This window comes from Podarcis pityusensis (assembly GCF_964106645.2).
Source record: "Podarcis pityusensis genome assembly, chromosome: 7".
NCBI classification, from domain to species: Eukaryota; Metazoa; Chordata; class Lepidosauria; order Squamata; family Lacertidae; genus Podarcis; species Podarcis pityusensis.
Genome location: NC_138031.1, coordinates 27,167,600 through 27,188,144, shown reverse-complemented (window position 1 = coordinate 27,188,144; position 20,545 = coordinate 27,167,600). Strand labels below are relative to the sequence as shown.

The following is a 20,545-nucleotide window of genomic DNA, read 5'->3' as shown; positions in this document are numbered from 1 at the left end:
TGTAGTCTGGAATAACTCCTGAAGGATGTCACTTCTCTGACCTCGTAGATTCTGTCCTCAGAATTAATTATAAACTGGAGTAACCATAAACTGCAGGACAAGAAAGGCTTAAGAATTTCTTAGCTGCATTTAGTAAGAAATGTTGAGTCATGTGGAATACTTATTCGTAGGGAAATGCTATCTATTATCGATGTTTAGAAGAGCATCATCCAGGTTGAACATTAATAGTACTTTGAATAGTCTAACATGGATGAAAACATGCACATCAAAACAAAGAAGTGAATAAGGAAAGCCATAGTTTTCAACAGTGTTTTAAAACTCCATTATTTACATCTCCTAAAGGCTGGCTGGAGGAAGACAACCAGTGGATGACCCAAATAAACAGACTCCAGAAACTGATTGACAGGCTAGAGCAGAAGGTGAGCACAAGGTCCTTCATTAATCTGTAAAGAATATCTCTATATCCTTACTGCATCACACTCTCCTTCCATCCCTGACTGATAGTAGCAGAGCAGGTACAACATCCACTAAATGAGCTAAATAACCTACCTGGGTAGCCCTCTTTGCCACTGAAGGGCAAGGGTTGAAGTAGCATGTTGTAGGGCATTTCACAAAAAACCCCTCAGCTGGTGGGTGCTTGATGATGGGCTGGAGGCAGAGAAGTGGGCCTTCTTCCCTACCCTCACCACCATGCAGCAGACACAGTTGGGAGCTCTCAATCATGTCTGGTCAGTTTGTACTGCATCTTTCCCTATCCCAGCCAGCACAGTACAGCAGTGGCAGTATCCATAACTAGTTGTCCTATCTACTTCCAAAAATTTTCTTTTCTCGTTGCTGAAATGTGTTACTTGTTACATATATGAAGTTTGAATCCATGCTGAGTATATAAAAGCAGTGGCACATCCTAATGACAATAGGCAGACGGTTACAAAATAAAAGTTGTTTCTTAGATCTATTTCCCAAGGCACAGTTACTTTTCTGTTGTTCTTACATTCCAGCAACAGCTTGGGTATGTTAGACAAAATTGGCCAATTGCCATGGTTCTGCTGCTTGTAAGCCAAAGTTAGAGGATGACTGTGTGGATAGTTAATATCTGGTACTTTTGTTTGCATTTCTCCTCCATCCTGTTGGCAAGGATCTAAAGCTTGAGCCACTGGAAGAAGAGGTATCTGAAGAAAACACTAAATCTGTAAGTATTCCCCCCCCCCCCCCAAGATTATGAATTGATGAGGATAATAGTTATCTCTGCATGGAGGCATAAAGAAAGTTTTGGATATTCTATTCTGGTTTAATTAACAAGGATTTGCAATCCTATGCATACTAATTTGGAAGTAAGACCCACTGGCCTTAGTAAGGCTTACTTATGAGTAAGGATGCAAAATTGTCTTACTGAGCATTCCAATAGGACCCTCATAAGTAACACAATTTATATTACATTTAGAGGGAAGATCCAGTTACATCATTGCTTTATTCAGCCTTCTTTTTTAAAAAAAAAAACCTTTGCATTATATTGCTATTATTTTTACATATAAAAATATTTTTACATACCGTATTTTATTGTATGCAATCAACCCAGATGGCAAGATAAAAATGCTCTGATATCAGGAGTGCAATGCATTCACCAATAATACTGTCTTAATATTTTTGTCAGCACATAATGATAGTTCAGCGTCAGATGTCAGTAATAGAAGAAGAACTGGAGCAATTCCGGTTTGCTCTGAAGCAGTATGTGGACACGGCCTCTTCTCAGGACGGATGCCTGCAGTGAGTATATTTGCTGCCCCCAGAGGATGAGAAAATTTAGATGGCTATAAGGTTCCGCTCAGAAGTCATCAGGATGACAACTAGCGAAGGGGTTCTATAAGCACCCTTCACATTATGACCCGGCACCAGCCAAAGTTAGTAGCTCAAAACTCCCAATCTGCTCCAAAAAAGAAGCCATACTTAGCAGGGTTCTCAAAATGGACTGCAAAACTAGATGTTTACAACAAACCAAATAGTTTTATGAGCAACAACGAATTACCATTAAAGAAAAAAGGTTAACATACGGTACTTGCAAAGTTTCCTGTTGAATACTGTATAGCAAAAAGAGATAGTTGCCTTTTTCCTGGCACACTGTATTCCATATGTACATAGTGACACCTTCTGGTCTCTTTCTGATTTGACACAATTTGTGTCTTAATTTATACAACTGAAAACAAGTAAAGCCTAAAGACTTTAGGAAGAACTTCCTGACAGTAAGAGCTGTTCGACAGTGGAATTTGCTGCCAAGGAGTGTGGTGGAGTCTCCTTCTTTGGAGGTCTTTAAGCAGAGGCTTGACAACCATATGTCAGGAGTGCTCTGATGGTGTTTCCTGCTTGGCAGGGGGTTGGACTCGATGGCCCTTGTGGTCTCTTCCAACTCTATGATTCTATGATTCTATGACTTTAGCTGGTTGTGTGACTTATTTATGATTTAATGTTTTTATTTCAAATTGTATTTTACCATTTATGTAAACCTTGCAGAGAACTTGGATGGAAGGTTATATACAAGTATAGTTGTAGGAATATATATCATTCCAGTACTGAAGATCTGCATACCATTCTAGCTGTGGGACAAACTGCACGACAGGAGGCTTTCCTGTACATATTTCTAGATGGATAACAAACCCCAAGTACAAACAGCTGCTGCTTGTGGGGTTCCCCTCTAAGATCTAGGTGCCAGAACTGTAATCACTTCTTTATAAAGTTGAAATCCTACCACTCAGGATTTGTTTCTTTTTTGGAATGGGGGGGGGGGTTGGATTTAGTGTCCCACCCCTCTTTTCCTGCAAAAAACTAACAGAATTTCAGTTGAAGGTGAATAAAATGATCTGAAAATAAGGTGTGTGTTTTTATTAAAACAAACTACAGGTTCGCAAGTTTGGGCATTACAGGGAACTCTGGTTCAGTTTAAGATAGGAAACAACTTTTGATCTCCTTGTGGCCACTGAAGAGGTTAGGTTGGGAGTTTGTAAGTCCAAAGCATGCGGCAGCTTCTTCTCAAAGTGAGAAGCCAGGGTTCTCATTACTTCTTAACCAAAGTTATTACTTCTTCATACTGGCTTTGCTATCTACTTATCAAATTAATTCTGTTGTCTTATTAGTGTTTCTATTCAGAGGTTTTCTGGTGAATCTCGCTTCATCGTTTATGAATTCTGGGAGAACAATGCCTGGAACAGGTACAAAAATGCCATGTTTATATCTTATTATGGACAAAATGATAAATAAATAGTTCAAAATATCAGCTATCTACAACTACTGTTACTAGAAACAAAACCTGATTTTCCAGAACAAGTACCGTATTTTTTGCCCTATAGGACGCACCGTCCCATAAGGCGCACCTAGGTTTTTGGGGGGGAAATAAAGGAGGGGGGAATTATTTCCCCCCCAGGCGCGGGGCTGGGGCGGGAGAAGCCCGAGCTTCCCCCGACCCCAGCCCCCAGAACAGGCAACTCTCCGCAAGCCGTGGGAGCCCGGCGCGGGCTCCCACGGCTTGCGGAGAGCTGCGCAAAGCCTGGAGAGCGAGAGGGGTTGGTGAGCTCAGCGCGCCCACACTTCAGCATGCAGGCAACTCTCCGCAAGCCGCAGGAGCCCGGCACGGGCTCCCACGGCTTGCAGAGAGCTGCGCAAAGCCTGGAGAGCGAGAGGGGTCGGTGCGCACCGACCCCTCTCGCTCTCCAGGCTTCAGTGAAAGCCTGCATTCGCCCCATAGGACGCACACACATTTCCCCTTCATTTTTGGAGGGGAAAAAGTGCGTCCTATAGGGCGAAAAATACGGTATTTATCAGCATCACCTAGCTGGGGGCGGGAAAAGGGGGGGCATGTTAAATACAAGTAGCATATTGCTTGATTGTTTCCTACGTATATTAATTGGATGATCAGTTAGAATAGTCCAATTATTATACTTTTCTGCAGCTTACCAAGTTTCCATTCCAAATGCATTGATCCTTCAGAACACTTGGATGGAAGTATTCATAAAATAAGCAAAAGCACATTAGGATGACATGAAATAGACTTGAAAAAGATGAGTGTACTGATGTATTAAAGCCGTGAAGAGATTTTTTAACAAAACATAGAAATGTTCCATAAAACCCCCCACAGATATTCTGGTTCAATTCACACTTTCTAGTGGCCACCAAACAAACATCTCAGGAACACGTGGATCAGTGCTGGGTTTTTGATTGTGTAGGCTGTACCCTGGATTATTATTTATGGTTAACTCAGTAGTACATTTTTATCTAACAATCTCATACTATATAATAAAGGCTTTGCAGATTTGTAAACCAAGAGGGTTCTCTATCCAATTTTATTTTAAACTGTGAATTGATATAGGAAGGAGAAAGAGTAAATGAAGTTATCACTCTTATTTCTATAGCCACCTGCAGATGAACTACAGCAAGACATTTCAAAGAAGTAATGTGGATTGCCTGGAAACTCCAGAACATATTACAACTATGCTAGTGCCTGGTAATCATCCTGTTAATAGTTATCTGTGTGAAAAAGTTATCTCCCCCTCATTTTGTGCCTTCCCTCAACACCTATTTTCCATTCCAGAAGCAGAGAAGCATCTATTTAGGGATTTCCCACTAATGACATCCTATGCATGTTTACTCAGAAGTAGGACTCACTATATTCAATGGAACTTGCTTCCATGTAAGTGTACATTGGGTTGCATAATTTCCCAGCTGTCAGTCCCATTGATCAGGGTAGAACATGCTTCTGAGTAACAGGGTACCTTTTTAAGCAGTGAAGTCATATGTATGACTGTCATCATCATCATCATCATAATAATAATAATAATAATAATTTATTATTTATATGCTGCCCATCTGACTGGGTTGCCCCAGTCGCTCAAGGAAGCTTCCAACAAATTAAAACATAGACCAAATTTGACAAGCAATATTTTTTTATCTTCAATATAAATGACTTGATGGCATAATATATGAATACCATTCAAACTGTCACTTGAATAGAAGGTAGAATTATGCCTTCTATTCAAGGCATAAGTAGAATGTGGGAGACCTTTGATTAGGGTTTCTCATTTTTAATAAATCCACAGAAAACCTTACTAGGAGCCATTGGGTGCAGTTGAAACAAATTCAGAGTACGGCACTGAGTGAGGGGTTTAAGAACAACTGATTTAAGTCTCCCCTAAAAACTGGTATTAGTCCTACAGGAGGAAATATATATGGGAAAACATATATAGACTACCAGATATAGCTCTGAAATTAGTACCAACCAGGAATTTTGGTTGGAATCTGTTTAAATGATATGCCATTTTTGCTGCTCCTGCGATCTTAAAAGATTAACCCAAAAAAATTAAATGTAAAGTATTAGCCATGTTGAGCAGGATCAATTCCAACATTACATACACATTGTGGTAGCTGGAATACTGCTTTTCTTATATGCATTTATTTGGGTTAGCGAGAATAGCATACATTAGTAGTGATGGGATGTTACGAGGGGGAACAACATTGATAGTGGGTTGTATCCAATATTAGTCCTAATCAGAGTAGACCTTTTGAAATTGATAGAGAGTTGCCAATGGCTGTTCACTATTGGCATTTTTATCTTTAAGTGAAATGAATGCAAAAGCATTAATACTCCAAAGATTATATAATGTCAGTCAAAATGTGACAACACTATTCTCATTCCATCTTTGGCATTCGGTATCCAACTGGGACCAAAGGTGGTAATTAAGTGCTCTAAATAACAATACGTATTGGATTCCCATTTACACTGCCTCATGTGTTCGCTTTTGTGATATAATAAGTAATATTAGAACCCTCCTGGTCTTAGGGCTCTGGGGACCTGGAAATTGTGTTTCAATTTAACAGTACATGTATGTAATCATATGAGGAGATAATAAAATTTCACCTGTTCTCTCCAGGTTCCATGGTAGAGATATCACTGTGTTTCACTGGTTAGCTGATAAAATTTCTGCTACTACAGAAAGGTTGCCCAATTCTTTTTTCCTTTCGCCATTCAGAGCTTAGTTAACATGTACCTGATTTAGTGACAGTCCAGGTTTATTTTCATTTTTGTAGTTTGCTTTAGTTACAAGCTTCTTATTCCATCTGAAAAGCTCTGAATATTGCTGTGCTTTCAATTGTGCAAACTGTTAATTGGCTAGAATAAACTCATTCATTAAAAACCAAAATAGCTAGTACAATTTAAGAAGTTGCTGAAACACTAGAATTGTCTAATCAGCATGAATACTTCCTTTTCAGCTTCCTGGTGGATCCTCAACAACAACTAGAAGCTTCGCTATAATTCCTATTAATGACATATGTTCTGCATTACTTTATTATAAAGCCTCTAAAATTAGCAGATAACATTCCTTCCATTTTTAAAAAAGGGCCACATTGTACAAGTTATTTGTTGCTACTTTATGGAATTATATAATGGTATTTATTGATCTTAATTTGTTTCATATGGCTCTATTTATGTTATTGTGCATAGTGCTTTTATTGTGTGTTTTAACTAACTATTTGAGAAATCATTTTTGGACACAAAGCAGGATGTAGATTTTAACATATATGCTTACATTGGACATTGCTGCCTTTTGCTTAATAACATGGTGTGCACTGAAGTCAGCCCAACATGGATACTAAGCTATTCTATATAACATATGTGAACTAAATGAGAAGCAAGACTCCTGGATTGATACAAGTTTTTCATTTATATTAACAGCTCATATTTAGCTGCTGCTGCTACTCTGTTAAGTCAAGCTTACTATTTATTACTGGAAAATGGAAAGCTTCGCTGTAAGCCCATGCACAGCCAAAAGATCTTCAAGAAAAACTTTGCCCATGGAAGAAATTGCTATTCCATCTCTACACTCCTAACACACACACAAGGATTTGCTCCGTTTTAAAACCTGTTTGCAGCCTTCGGAAAAGATCAGAAACACAGGCCATTTACCAGTCTTCCTTCCAACAATGATAGGTCAAGTCACAAATGAGAACGAATTTTAGCTGTCCACCTTCAGTGCATTTCATTTGTGTAATTTCAACTGACTGGCTGCAAAGTTGAAATCGCTTAAGTTACCTGTAACAATGTTTATGACGAGGATGTCCATTTAAGGAACACAGCCCAGTAAGGAAAGCAGAGAGCTTAAAAGCTCTCCACCTTGTGTTGGAGGCAAAGTCCATTTGCTGCACTGGTTTTGGAGTGGTAGGGATGCTCACGGGGCAGTTCAAGAGGTTGTTCTGACTATACACAATTTTGGCTTTATGCGCAATCCCTAGAACGTAACCCCGCACAAGTTGCAAGTAACCATTATTTGTATATCTGTCTACAATGTCAGCAGCAGATAAGTTGGCAATCATAAAGTGAGATATGTATAGCAGAACAAACTACTATTTTTTTAGTACAAAAAGCAGGATAGGACTTAGCCTTTATATAATTCCACTGCCTGGTGCCACAGAGCTATAGCTGCTAGCAACAGCTACCGTTAACCTAGAAAGATATCACTTGGTTATAGAGAGTGGTATCAGGCTTTAGTCCTACTCAACAGACCCACTAAAATCAATGGACTTAAGTTGATTCATTTCAACAGGTCTACTCCCAAGTAGGACTGTTTTGTATACTGATGACTAAAGTTAAGACAGTAAGATCAGTGGCTTACAGTCACATAATTAACTCTACACAGTTTAAAATCCACACCACCCTGAATCAATCTAGTTTATTTAGGAAGAATTACAGTGATTGATGGAAAAAGATAAGGTGAAAAATGGGGAAAGGGCAGAGAGGGAAAAGGACAGGTCACGATAAAATTATTAAAACATACCGCTACTATTTATAAATACATTAGAAATGTTATAACACTAGGAAAAAAAATGGCACAATCCAACCAAAGTCAAGTCCCAATGATTTCAATGGAAGAGATTTAAGTATGTGCTTTTATAAAAGACTAGCCAGTATTTTAGATATACATATATAATACACAGCGTACTTAACATTCACTAAGGGTTGATACAGAGGAATGTTTACTATGTGATGGTGGTTTGAAGGCTTACTATAAGGTGTATGTAGCCATGAGGAGTCAGTAGTTTATAGTAGCCGACCAATGAGAATAGCCTTCCTCACCATTGCACATATCTAATCAGTTGCAGCAAAAGTGATCAAGTGAACTTCAGTCCTTCGGGAATCACAGCTATGGTGTCATAGGCAACATTTCCAAATTTGAAAAGTGACAGTGGTTTTGCCTCATTTTAGCAGTTCTCTCCTTTATAACTACAAAAGCTCAATGAACTATTGGTTTAAGTCATACAAAACTTGAAGTTTTCACATAAGTTTTCTGTTGAAAACAGCTTTACTTCCGAAATGAACTGATGGGTACACCAACTGTAAAAGATAAATTTTGATTACAGTCTATTGGCATTACAGATCCCATTTCCCTTAATTTTTAGTGGTGAAAAAGACACATTCCTCATCTTCAGAAAGACCTATTGTTGCTTGCAGTAGGTAGTAAATAGTTTTTCTACAAGACAAAATGTCCCACCACCAAATTTAGTTAATGAAGAATATTCGCAATAGATATTTAAGCAAGCTTAAGGGCAATCACAGCTCAGGACTAGACTCTGAGCAAATATTTAAAAAGCTGGGAGCACACATATATGCGTAAAACTACAGAAGGGAACTTTCAGCTCACACGCCTCCCCATTTAGCCCATGACATGGTTTAGTCAAAACCACCCCCAGCTGCCCATCACCAAATGCCATGTAACATCAGGCTTGAGACAGGTAAACCAACAGTGCCAACTGAAACGGGAGAAACAGAAGCACACTTGTAAAATTCGGTTTCGTTCAATTTTGGAGCCTTTTTTTCACTGATTCCCTGCAGCAACAATACTTTGTATTGCTGTTTGTTTTTAAATTCACCTGCTATCAGTTTCTGTGCTCTTATTTAATTGTTCTTTGGCTGTTTTAATATATTTTGTATATTGCTTGTGACATATGTGCAGAATGTGATGCTATAATAATAGTGCTGAATTCAAAAAGTACCAAATTACCAAAAGGAAAAGAATCAAGCACACACTTGTTGCACTCTGCAAGCCTTGAGTTCAAAGCTGACAACAGAGTATAAGTTGGTAGGGCAATTCACCTGTCTAAGTGGTCCACAGAAGGTGGGAGAACTCTGGATTTGGCCCACCAACCAGGTCCAGTCCCGCCCCTTTGACATAAAATAATAAATGGATAGCAGAACCAGGAAATAAGAGAACACAAGCTCTTGGAGTAGTAATAGCAGTTGATAAAAAAAATGGGAGTATATCCATTAATTTGAGTCAGTTTCTCTACTTGTAATCTTGTAAGGCCCTTCCCATACCTTCCAGATTGCTCTTTAAACCCAGAAACGTTTAAAGATTTTTACAGCATTCCCCTATAGCAGCTCTCTGAAAAATTCCCAGCCACACCCCACTTTACTGTGTCATACCTATAGTTCTTGTATTCATGTCAGATTATGGGAATGACTGAGTTACTGGGAAAGTATTGAAACACAAGAACATGAACAGATTATACAATATTTACCTTATCATAACTGATGCTCTGAAAAACTCAGAATTCCCAGTTGTGCAACATATTAGTAGGAACTATTCCTTGAGCAGTAATTTGGAAGGAGCTTGCATAAATGGAAGATACTAGGTTGCTCAAGCAAGTACGCTTGTACAAGGGGTATAGCCCACCCCCATTCTCCTGCTGTAGCCTCCTGCTGGGTGATAGTGGCTAGGAGGGGGTAACTGAGTGAAGGCAGCTTACATAAGAAGAGCTCTATTCAAATACTGCCCCTATCTAATTACCCCCTTGCTCCGCATCTCAGGCATTTTGTGCTGTCCCTGGACACTTGAGAAGCTATTCAGGAGTGTTGGGGGATATAGTGGGAAGAGGGGTAAGATCAGTGCTTTTTTTCTGGGGCAATGCAGGGATACACATACCCCTAAACATTTTGTGAATCTAAGTTTGGCCTCATTGAGGGGCAGTATTTCAATACGAGTAGGAAAATGAGAGTACCCCTAAACATTTTTTTTAGAAAAAAAGCACTGGGTAAGATAATTCCCCTTCTATGACTGCAGCACTAGATACCAACAGCATGCTCCACCAATTAATTAATCTGTACTCTTTTTATCACAAAACAAGCTACTTAAATACTTTCAAACACTTACTGGTTTTTCAAGTACAATGGGATGATCGGGAAGAAATTCTGGTTTCTTTTGTGCAAGTGAAACCTTTGAAAGCTTCAAGAGGAAATCTCTACTATATGTTATTCTCTCTGTCAATGCAAATTTTAAATGTTAAGTGTTGTGCTGAAGAGTACATACATGCATGAAACAGCTCATGAAAATTATAAATTAAACTATTTTTATAGTATTTATGATTCTTACCTCACTGGCAAGTGAGTATTTGTGAAAGCTGCATTGTAATAGATTGGGATTTCTACAGACTATGGGATACCCATTTATACATAGTTTTAAAGCTGAGAGTTCTATAGCATTAGTAATATTGAGAAGGGACAAGAAATGTCAACCAGTTGAAACCTAGTTTAGCTCATTTACCTCTGATGTACAAAAAGCTGTCTTGCAATGAGCTTTGTGTACTGAAGGAGCTCTTGAACACAAGTAAATCTCCATTTTACTCAGTCAAATCAATTCCAAAGTTTTATAAACTTTAAATAATAGAACAAGACTAACATTGCAATCTGAGGTAAACATGCAAAGATCACTGCATGTTTCCTCAATGATTGCCTGAAGCCTCTTACTCAATCCTGAGACAATGTAAAAAGGCCCATCAAGACATGTCCCAAATTTAAAAATTGGCTTTTCAATAGTCCATACACCTCCAATTTATTAGTATAGTTCAGTACTTCTATTCACAATGTTTACCTTTTGTAACTTCAGGTGTATGCTGCTCTGACAGTGTAGGAATTAGACTGTCATTTAAAACCAGCATTCCATTAGACTTGCACATCTAAAAACAAAGAATAAAATACTGATGTTTTACTGCAGTCTAGAATTCATCTTAGCTGTTCATGCAAATATAGTGATGAATACGTAATTCTATTATGATGAATGCTTAATTCTATTAATTGGGGGGAAATTCAGAGTAGCAGTAGCAACATTTGTGGTTGCAAAACCAATGAATCTTGTAGAACTTAAAGATTAACGAGTTTATTATGGCATAAAGTTTCATGGACTGCAGTCCATGTCACCAGAAGCATGAAGTGTCACACATATGTGTGTAAGTAGCTGCAAAAGGGAAATGAGATGCAGAAAGTAAGACTGTCACACTTTCTCACAGGCCTTGGGTGGTAGACCTGTACTTGTTTACAGACAGCCACCCAACCTAAAACACCTACTCACCAGCAATATGTCATGTAACATGGACAGAGGAACAAGCCATGTGGCAAACCGAGATGCAAAGTCTGTCCACTTGTCCGCCCTGCAAAATTATTACTGGAACTAGTGCCAGCATCAAAAGGTTCTTTCACCTTCGCATCTTCCAATGTTCAATCTGCCTGCAATGCATTTCTGCAGCCTCCAGAAAACAGGGGTTCTCAAACCTTCTACTGCTTGGGCTGAAATTTACTGATGCCCACCAGTCACAAAGTGCTGGTGCAGAGACAAAGCCAGAAAAAGAAAAGAAAAAGACATAGATTGTGCCAGCTACTAACATTTCCTACTGATTATTTAATCTCTGAAAATGGCTGAACTGCTTATTACAGCCAGCAGTGGCTCAGAGGGTGGGGACAGCAGTAATGTGAATTTTGTGCTCAGTTCTATGTCATTGTTTCCCAGATTATGGACTAATAGGCCAGATTTTAAAATAGAATAATAAACTGATGCAAATTTGACACCAGAAATGGCAAGACTCAAAAACTATTTGCAGAAACTCGACCTACCAGACCCCTGTAACCTTGAAGAAAAGAAGTTTCAAGGGAGACTAATGTGAAAATGCTGTATTACAATTTATCAAGATGTTAATTGTCATCACTTGTGGCTTGAATAGGGACAAAGGTACCATCATCAAACTACATGTGTCAGTTAGCATCCAAAGCAAAGATACCAAAGCCCAATTCAAAGTGCTGGTTTTGACCTATAAACCTCTTTACTGCTTGGGTCACACAAGCAGTATTTTCAGCACCAATTAAGATATATCATTTCCCCCCCAAGCTTTTGATAGACTAAGATGATGTCATTTTGTTACTCGTGCACTGCCAAAGCTTCCTGGGGCTGTTTGAGGGGGTTGTTTTTCTGTTTTTATTGCATAATGTATTGATATTTATGTTTTAAATGTAATTTAAGTTGCTTGCATACCTAGCAAGCAACTAACAGATCTAATAAATACTAATAATAATATCGCTGTATTTTGAATGATCAGCAGCTATTTTGTAAGTAGCCATTGTTAATAACATAATAATCACTGTTACAGATAGGTAGCCGTGTTGGTCTGCCATAGTCAAAATAAAAAAAATCCTTCCAGTAGCACCTTTAAGACCAACTAAGTTAGTTCTTGGTATGAGCTTTCGTGTGCAAGCACACTTCTTCAGATACACAGTGTATCTGAAGAAGTGTGCTTGCACACGAAAGCTCATACCAAGAACTAACTTAGTTGGTCTTAAAGGTGCTACTGGAAGGATTTTTTTTATAATAATCACTGTTGATATTCCTCTATAACAGGCTTCCTCAACCTCGCCCCTCCAGATGTTTTGAGACTACAATTCCCATCATCCCTGACCACTGGTCCTGCTAGCTAGGGATCATGGGAGTTGTACGCCAAAAACATCTGGAGGGCTGAGGTTGAGGAAGCCTGTCCTATAACCTCAGTTTTACACCCACACTGCAAACAAGGTGTAAAGGTAAAGGTAGAGACCCCTGACCATTAGGTCCAGTCGTAACCAACTCTGAGGTTGCGGTGCTCAGCTTGCTTTATTGGCCGAAGGAGCCGGCTTACAGCTTCTGGGTCATGTGGCCAGCATGACTAAGCCACTTCTGGCAAACCAGAGCAGCGCACGGAAACGCCGTTTACCTTCCCGCCGGAGCGGTACCTATTTATCTACTTGCACTTTGATGTGCTTTTGAACTGCTAGGTTGGCAGGAGCAGGGACCGAGCAATGGGAGCTCACCCCGTCGCGGGGATTCGAACCGCCGACCTTCCGATCGGCAAGTCCTAGGCTCTGTGGTTTAACCCACAGTGCCACCCGCATACAAGGTGTAGGTGTGTATAAATGAATCCTGAAAGAGACCAGAGCAAGCTTGTCTGAAGTGCTGTTTGATGCTTATATAATATAATTAGTGTGTGTGTCTTTGTGTACACATAGCCATTAAACTTCATGCACCCAATAAAGTGGAAGCTAGCTCATGAAAATTCAGACCACAGTAAAATTGCTTGCATTTAAGGTGCTACAAAATATAGCACATTTATTTTGTTAACATTTAAGGCCATCACAAAACCAAAACATACCCCTACCACAAAAAAAATGTGTCCTTAAGTGTTATGTACAGTATCTGCCTGCCTACCAAGACCACAAACTTCAGATTTACACTGCTTCACTATCCCAAACAAACACAAAAATGGTACGTATGCAGTCACCACATGTGATATTGGCACAGATACTTTAACATTTAAATGAAAATGAGGAAGTTAGTATTAACATTTTCTATCTTGTAATGAAGTCATATCTATTGACCCAGGAGCCTTTCTATGCTTGACTACTGTATCAATGGTCATGCTTCATCTAAATGGGTTCCTTGACACAATTACTTAAATATCAGGTCTCAAACTGCTTTATACAAACCCAATTAATTTCCAGAGAAATACAAAGTAGACAACCTTCTGCAACCTAGTGCATTTTAGATGCATAGGTCTGCAGCTCCCATCACCCACGACCATTTGTAATATTACCTCCGACTGATGGGAATCCAAAACATCTCTAGAGAGTACCAGGATAGGAAAGGCTGGGGGAGATTTCAAGGATTAGACTTTGTTGTTTAGTCGTTTAGTCGTGTCCGACTCTTCGTGACCCCATGGACCAGAGCACGCCAGGCACTCCTGTCTTCCACTGCCTCCCGCAGTTTGGTCAGGCTCATGTTTGTAGTTTCGAGAACACTGTCCAACCATCTCGTCCTCTGTCGTCCCCTTCTCCTTGTGCCCTCCATCTTTCCCAACATCAGGGTCTTTTCCAGGGAGTCTTCTCTTCTCATGAGGTGGCCAAAGTATTGGAGCCTCAACTTCACTATCTGTCCTTCCAGTGAGCACTCAGGGCTGATTTCCTTAAGAATGGATAGGTTTGATCTTCTTGCAGTCCATAGGACTCTCAAGAGTCTCCTCCAGCACCGTAATTCAAAAGCATCAATTCTTCGGCGATCAGCCTTCTTGATGGTCCAGCTCTCACTTCCATACATCACTACTGGGAAAACCATGGATTTAACTGTACGGACCTTTGTTGGCAAGGTGATGTCTCTACTTTTTAAGATGCTGTCTAGGTTTGCCATCGCCTTTCTCCCAAGGAGCAGGCGTCTTTTAATTTCGTGACTGCTGTCACCATCTGCAGTGATCATGGAGCCCAAGAAAGTAAAATCTCTCACTGCCTCCATTTCTTCCCCTTCTATTTGCCAGGAGGTGATGGGCCCAGTGGCCATGATCTTCGTTTTTTTGATGTTGATTAGACTACTGAGTGTGTAAATGGAACTATTTACTACTGATTCTGTAGGCACAGCTACCAAAATCACCATCCCCCCACCATATTACTGTAAAAATCATTATTTCATTCAGCTTTATAATCTCAAAGCACATCATTATTCCCGTCTCCCAAATTGATAACTGAAGTTGAGACACAGTTATTATCTAGTTATATCAAAGCTCAATTGGGATATTTGTAGTAGCCCAGAATATAGTGAATACTATTTATTTTGCATACTGGATGAATACTTACCGAACTAATTTCATTATGCAAATGTACAGAAGGGTTGCATGGAAACTTTGTCTGGAAAGTGAAAGTGGTTGCTGATACTGTGGGAAAGGATGTTGTAGAAATAATTTAATATGTTTACTTATTTGTTAGTAAATTGAACTACACTTTCTTGCTCTAATCCAACTTCAAAAATTAAACACCCTGAATCCAGAGCAACAGTGTAATATTTAGTCCATACGAAACATACATGAAACCATCAATGTACATGATGATTTGTAAATATCTCAAGCTTACAATATAAAATACAGCACAGCTGATCATGTTTCGCCACTAGTAAGGTAACAGAAATTAAGGCAGGAGTAAACAATGGAAGAACATAGTGGACTTAGGCTTTTTTATTTATGAAGAAATTTATATTGTGCTTTCAAAAAGTAATAAATTCAAAGTAGTTCTTTAAAATAAAAAATCATATAGGCTTACATAAAATATAAAAACAAGTCACTAAAATTATTACCACACAACTAAGAACATGATAAAACAATTTAAGATAAAAATAGGGGAGATAAACTTCTTAACTAAAAGCCAAGCAAAGTTTGGGGGGTGGTTGTATTTTGAAAGCTCAGAAGCATGACATGAATGAAACAGTATTTTCTCCAGTCATGTTCCACAGCAACTGGTATTCAGAGGCATATTGTTTCTGATGCTAGAGGCAATATAGCCATCATTACTACTACGTGTTGATAGCCTTGTCCTGCTTGAATTTATCCAATTCCTGTTAAAAGCTATCCAAGTCTGTATCACATCTGATGAGAGCAAACTCCCTAGTTTAACTATGCACAATGTGAAGAAGTATGTTTTGTCTCTTCTGAATCTTCCATTCAGCTTTATTGAATGACTGGGTTCTAGTATTGAGAAATGGAGAAAAAAATTATCCCCATCCACTTTCTCTACATCATGCATAATCTTATATCACATCTCCACTTACTCCTTTTTCCTAAACTAAAAAGCCTCAAATGTTGTTTGCTTCCTCATAGGGGAGTTTCTCCAGTCCCTTGATAATTTTGGTTGCTCATTTCTGAACCCTTTTCAGCTCTACAATATCCTTGAAGTGTGGACACCAGAAGTGTGCACAATATTCCAAGTGTGGTTGCACCACAATTTGTATAAAGACATAATAATAATATTTTCAATTCCTTTATGACCCCCAACATGCTGCTGTACACTGGTTTGACATTTTCATTGAGCTATCCGCCATAGCCAATATTTCTTTCCTGGTCAGTCACCACCAGTTCAGAACTCCTTGGTGAAGTTAGGATTTTTTTTTGCCAGAAATGGACAGTTGCAGTAGTAAATGCAAGGGGTGACCAGGAAATGAACCCGAGTTTTCACGAACGCAACAGAGAGGAAGGGCTGTATTTCTCTGCAGGGTTATTAAGAGAAAAGCAGCATTACTTGCCAACAGACCAAATCTAAAAGAACTTCAGAAATTCATTCCCCCCCCCCAGACTATTGTTAGGACTGTGGCACAGAAGGAAAGGCTTAAAATTCCCTCCCTTTATTCTGATCTCTCCTCTAATTGCTATTTAATATTTAAGAACCACATCATGCAACAGCAAATTACATATAGTTTGGTACTCTATTTCCAAGTATGCACTCCAAAATCATCAAGATGCTTACCATGGGACGAGAGATGGCGTGCAGGTCTTGCTGGCTGGAGGGGCTTACCAATCATTCCTTTTGTTTCCATTATTTTAAACACTTTGAGGAGCCATACTGTAAAAGACAAGGTACATGTACATGCAAATAACTATAGAACATCCAGAAATTAAGAAGCTTAACATGCATTTAGCAGCCTTGCAACTTTAAGGTTGTCCACCTGCTGTAGCACACTCTCTAGCATCGCACACCAAACCCTTAACCCTGTTCCCTATCTTTGAACTTTGTCTCATCCTTAAAAAGAACAAAAAGAAGCTAAATTCCTAATAATTCCTAATGTTATGCAATATTTCAGTAACACCCTAAACGTGAACTTAGCAGCTGTATCTTTCAACTAAATATGTAACAGGTTTAGCCTCTCTTGTTTAATAAGCAAGAGTAAAAGGTAAAGGGAAGCTCCGGCGGGAAGGTAAACGGCGTTTCCGTGCGCTGCTCTGGTTCGCCAGAAATGGTTTTGTCAAGCAAAAGTAGTGGCCTATTAATCCTGATTTGATTGGGAATGTTCACTATGGCTAAAACAGTAAACTATTTCCCAATCTACTATTAGCATATTATGAACTGTTATGCACTCTTTGAATGTTTACGGCTATTTTCTTGAGGGAGGCACTAAAGCGGACATCATCGTAGGAGTCATATTTTTCATGTCATTGTAAATTGATTTACGGTGCAATCCTAAACATGTTTATTCAAAAGTATGCCTGATTTAGTTCAGTGGGACTTGTTCCTAGGTAAACAAGTACAGGACTACAGTTTTAATGTATTTGTTTTCTACAGTGATTTTTTAAAAATTATTTTATTTTAATTTATTTGATTAGACATTCATACAAATATTAATACACATACATTTACAACCATAATATCATCATAATAACAACAAAAAAGGAAAAAAGGAAAAGAAGAAAAACGAAAGAAAAAAGTTAAGGTAAGAAATAAGTACATAAAATAGGTGGAAGAAAATACACCTTTGTGACTTCCCTCCACCAGTGCTCGTCATTTTTTCATTCAAGTTCTTATTTACATTGCAAATCATGTATCACTACATTATTTCTTTTAGTATACTATTATATTATCAAGATGGCTTTACGAGCTTAGTCTAAACATATCAGCATGTTATCTTTAGAGCAGTGTTTACTCATATACTCTTCGAACCATAACCATTGTGACCTTAATTTCTGATGTGTTTGATATCTTATTGCCACAGTTAATTTTGCCAGTTCTATAAATTCTGTTAATTTAGATAGCCAATTCTCTTCTGTGGATATATAATTTCCTTTCCAGTTCTTTGCAAGGAGTAACCTGGCTGCTGCAGTTGCATAAAAGATTTTTTCCCTGTCTTGTGGTATCTCATATCCTACTACTCGGAAAGAATGACTCGATTTTCCCCCCTAAAGATATCCTGAGCATCTTTTTTTAGTTCATCGTGGATGCAGCCCCAGAATTTTTTTGACTTTTTTGCAGCCCCACCAAAGGTGCATTATAGTACCCTCTACTTTCAAGCATTTCCAACAAAGATTGGATTTGGTCTTATATATTTTATATATATTTAGGAGTCATATGCCACCTATAGAACATCTTCATGATATTCTCTTTTACAGAATATCAGGCAGTGAATCTTCTATTGAATCTTCTATCAATTTTCAATAACCTTTCCCGCTGGTCTAATTGTATTACATGTCCGATATCTTGAGCCCATTTGATCTGTGCTTCTTTTATTTATCAAAAGATAAACTCTAAAAGTCCCACTCTAATAATAGATTGTATACTTTAGATAATAATTTTTTATTATTTCCTAATAATACTTTTTGCAACTTTGATTCTCCCTTCCCAAAGCCTAATTTTTTATCCGAGGAAAAAACATTGGTGATATTGAAGCCAGTCTGTGAGATGGTGCCTTATTTCTTTGAATGTTTTCAGCTTTGGTTGGCCTTGTTCTTCCTTTACTAATTGGCTGTACGTTGCCCAATTCCCTGTTATACATTATTTACTTTTTTGACTGAGAAGGCTTCCAATGGTGATAGCCACCATGGTGTATACAGTTCCAATAAGGGTTGATAAGTTGTCCATACCTTGTACAATGCGCTTGTGAAGATGTGATTTGTGATGCCTTTGTGAACTTTTACTTTGTTGTATCCTAGGTAGGCATGCAGTGATTTTATTGGCCTTGAGAATGGCAATGGATATATGCAAGTTAAATAAACCCTAATCATCAAAGTCAGCTGTTGCTGGACACTATCTTCCATTTTGGTTTTTAGCCTTTTAAAATATTTTGTAAAAGAAGAAACTACTTCCTTTGCACATTTATGAATCTATAAGCTTTAGTTACATGTATCTGAACATGTCTTAGCAGTCAGAGTTATCATGAAATAATGATTATTATAACTGAATATGTTAATTACTTTTTCTCCCAACCTAAATAGACCTCAGCTACTTTTGGGTTTGTCTGTTTGAAAGCAAAATTCTAATAATAGCAGCCAGATACTGCAGATTGCTACTGTCATAATGAACCAGGTAGACAACTCCTCCACTTTTAATAATAATAATTTAATAATAATTTATTATTTGTACCCTGCCCATCTGGCTTGGTTTCCCCAGCCACTCTGGGAGGCTTCCAACAAGGATTAAAAGTACATTAATACAAATACATTTTACAACTTTCTGTGTCTAAAATGTAACATGGGCAGTGAGGTTTTCCAGTGCTTTTCTGGGGGAAGTTTCCATTTCATAAATTCATGGAAACCCTTCCAATTCAAGATTTTCCAGACAACCCACACCACTAGGCATGGGAATCATTCTTGTGCCTGGGCAGCATGTTTCTTTTCAGGGTTTTAAAAAAATAAAAATAAAAAATACAAGTACTGACAAAGAGTGAGGGTGTCAGCTGCAATACCTGTGTGCATTATGAGAAAATAAGGAATTCAGGATTATTGGTTTTGGTATACAAACATATGTAGCTTTACCTAATCAAATCAGATATGATTAATTTACTCAAATGATTTAACCACATGGCCACCCTATCCGCTTCCTAACCCATCACATCAAAAGAAAGCACACACATATATTAGATACACAGCCCCTACTTCCTGCTGAACCGTTCAGAGAAACCAAATGGTCTTGGACCTGGGCTTGGGTCCCAGTAAAAACTCCCAGGACAGTACCCTGCTGAACTTTAAAGTGACGGATTTAATTTTCAGCGACTTATTTGCCCGTTAGCTATAACAACACCGTCTGCTATATTCGAAACAATACCAAGAAATATTCTTTTTTTAAAAGGCGACTTGGCAAAGAAGTGCGAGGGGCGGAGTCCCGCTTTGGTTGGGTCCACACACCAGAACTCCAAAATAAATAAATAAATTTAAATTTAAAAAATCCCTGAGATTCAGGAGACCGCTTAAAAGGAAAAAGTCCAAGGGCAACCTCGACGGGACGGGGGCCAAATACTGAAATGGAAAACCCATACGGTGAACCTGGGGTGGTGGAGTCGCGTTTTCAGGCCTCCATAAAATTTCGCTTTTCCTCCATCTTTCTGAGGCTCTTAATTGTTGGTGCTTGTTTCGTTTAGATTTTAAATATGTATACCCCGTCTTTTCCCCTCAGGGGACTCAAGGCGGCTTACAGGCCTCGCTCTCCCATGACAACGAACTCCCAATTTCCACCTCGACGAACAAACAACTACTCCTCCTCCCTCTCCAAATATCCCCTCCTTACCGTTTATCGCGAACTCCGACGAATTAAAGGCTCGGCAGCTTTCGGCGTCCCGCTCCAAGCACAACTGACAAGGCCCACCCGTCGCCGCCTTCACACTTTTAGAAGCGCGAAGTGGGCGGGGCCGCCTGTGAAAGTGGGTGGAGCCAGGGCCGGAACTCTCTCCCCTGGCTAAGCAACTAACGGTCTCCCCGC

At 38.9% G+C, this 20,545-nt stretch overlaps 2 protein-coding genes across 3 annotated transcripts in view; one reads left to right on the top strand and one right to left on the bottom strand.

Moving 5' to 3' along the window:
• The window catches only part of NECAB1 (N-terminal EF-hand calcium binding protein 1), a 46,029-nt gene extending 39,214 nt beyond the window's left edge, over nt 1-6,815 (top strand). Inside the window, exons 8-13 of the mRNA XM_081013569.1 lie at nt 343-419; nt 1,136-1,189; nt 1,652-1,764; nt 3,126-3,200; nt 4,398-4,489; nt 6,253-6,815. Coding sequence (XP_080869695.1) covers nt 343-419; nt 1,136-1,189; nt 1,652-1,764; nt 3,126-3,200; nt 4,398-4,489; nt 6,253-6,281 — 440 coding nt within the window. The 3' untranslated portion in view covers nt 6,282-6,815. The remainder of the gene's footprint in view (nt 1-342; nt 420-1,135; nt 1,190-1,651; nt 1,765-3,125; nt 3,201-4,397; nt 4,490-6,252) is intronic.
• Nucleotides 6,816-7,695: 880 nt separating this feature from the next.
• LOC308481350 (uncharacterized protein C8orf88) lies at nt 7,696-20,522 on the bottom strand. Of its 2 annotated transcripts, none has more exons than XM_081013691.1 (6): nt 20,354-20,522; nt 16,610-16,705; nt 14,954-15,030; nt 10,905-10,989; nt 10,188-10,294; nt 7,696-8,371 (listed from the first exon to the last, which is right to left on the bottom strand). In XM_081013691.1, the coding sequence occupies exons 2-6, from the start codon at nt 16,677-16,679 to the stop codon at nt 8,312-8,314; spliced, it is 399 nt and encodes a 132-aa protein (XP_080869817.1). In that variant the 5' UTR covers nt 16,680-16,705; nt 20,354-20,522; the 3' UTR covers nt 7,696-8,311. The 2 variants fall into 2 exon arrangements, with proteins under 2 accessions (XP_080869817.1, XP_080869818.1); XM_081013692.1 differs by lacking the exon at nt 7,696-8,371 and adding an exon at nt 8,382-8,507.
• Between the last annotated feature and the right edge of the window lie 23 nt (nt 20,523-20,545).

Bases quoted from the DNA above. Each gene is read 5' to 3' on its own strand.
- LOC308481350 (XM_081013691.1), bottom strand. From the start codon at position 16,679: ATGGAAACAAAAGGAATGATTGGTAAGCCCCTCCAGCCAGCAAGACCT. The intron at 10,295-10,904 runs GTAAACATTGTG...TTGCATTGACAG, and splicing joins TACACCTGAAGTTACAAAAG to AGAGAATAACATATAGTAGA. The intron at 8,372-10,187 runs GTAAGTGTTTGA...TATCTTTTACAG, and splicing joins CCATTGTACTTGAAAAACCA to TTGGTGTACCCATCAGTTCA.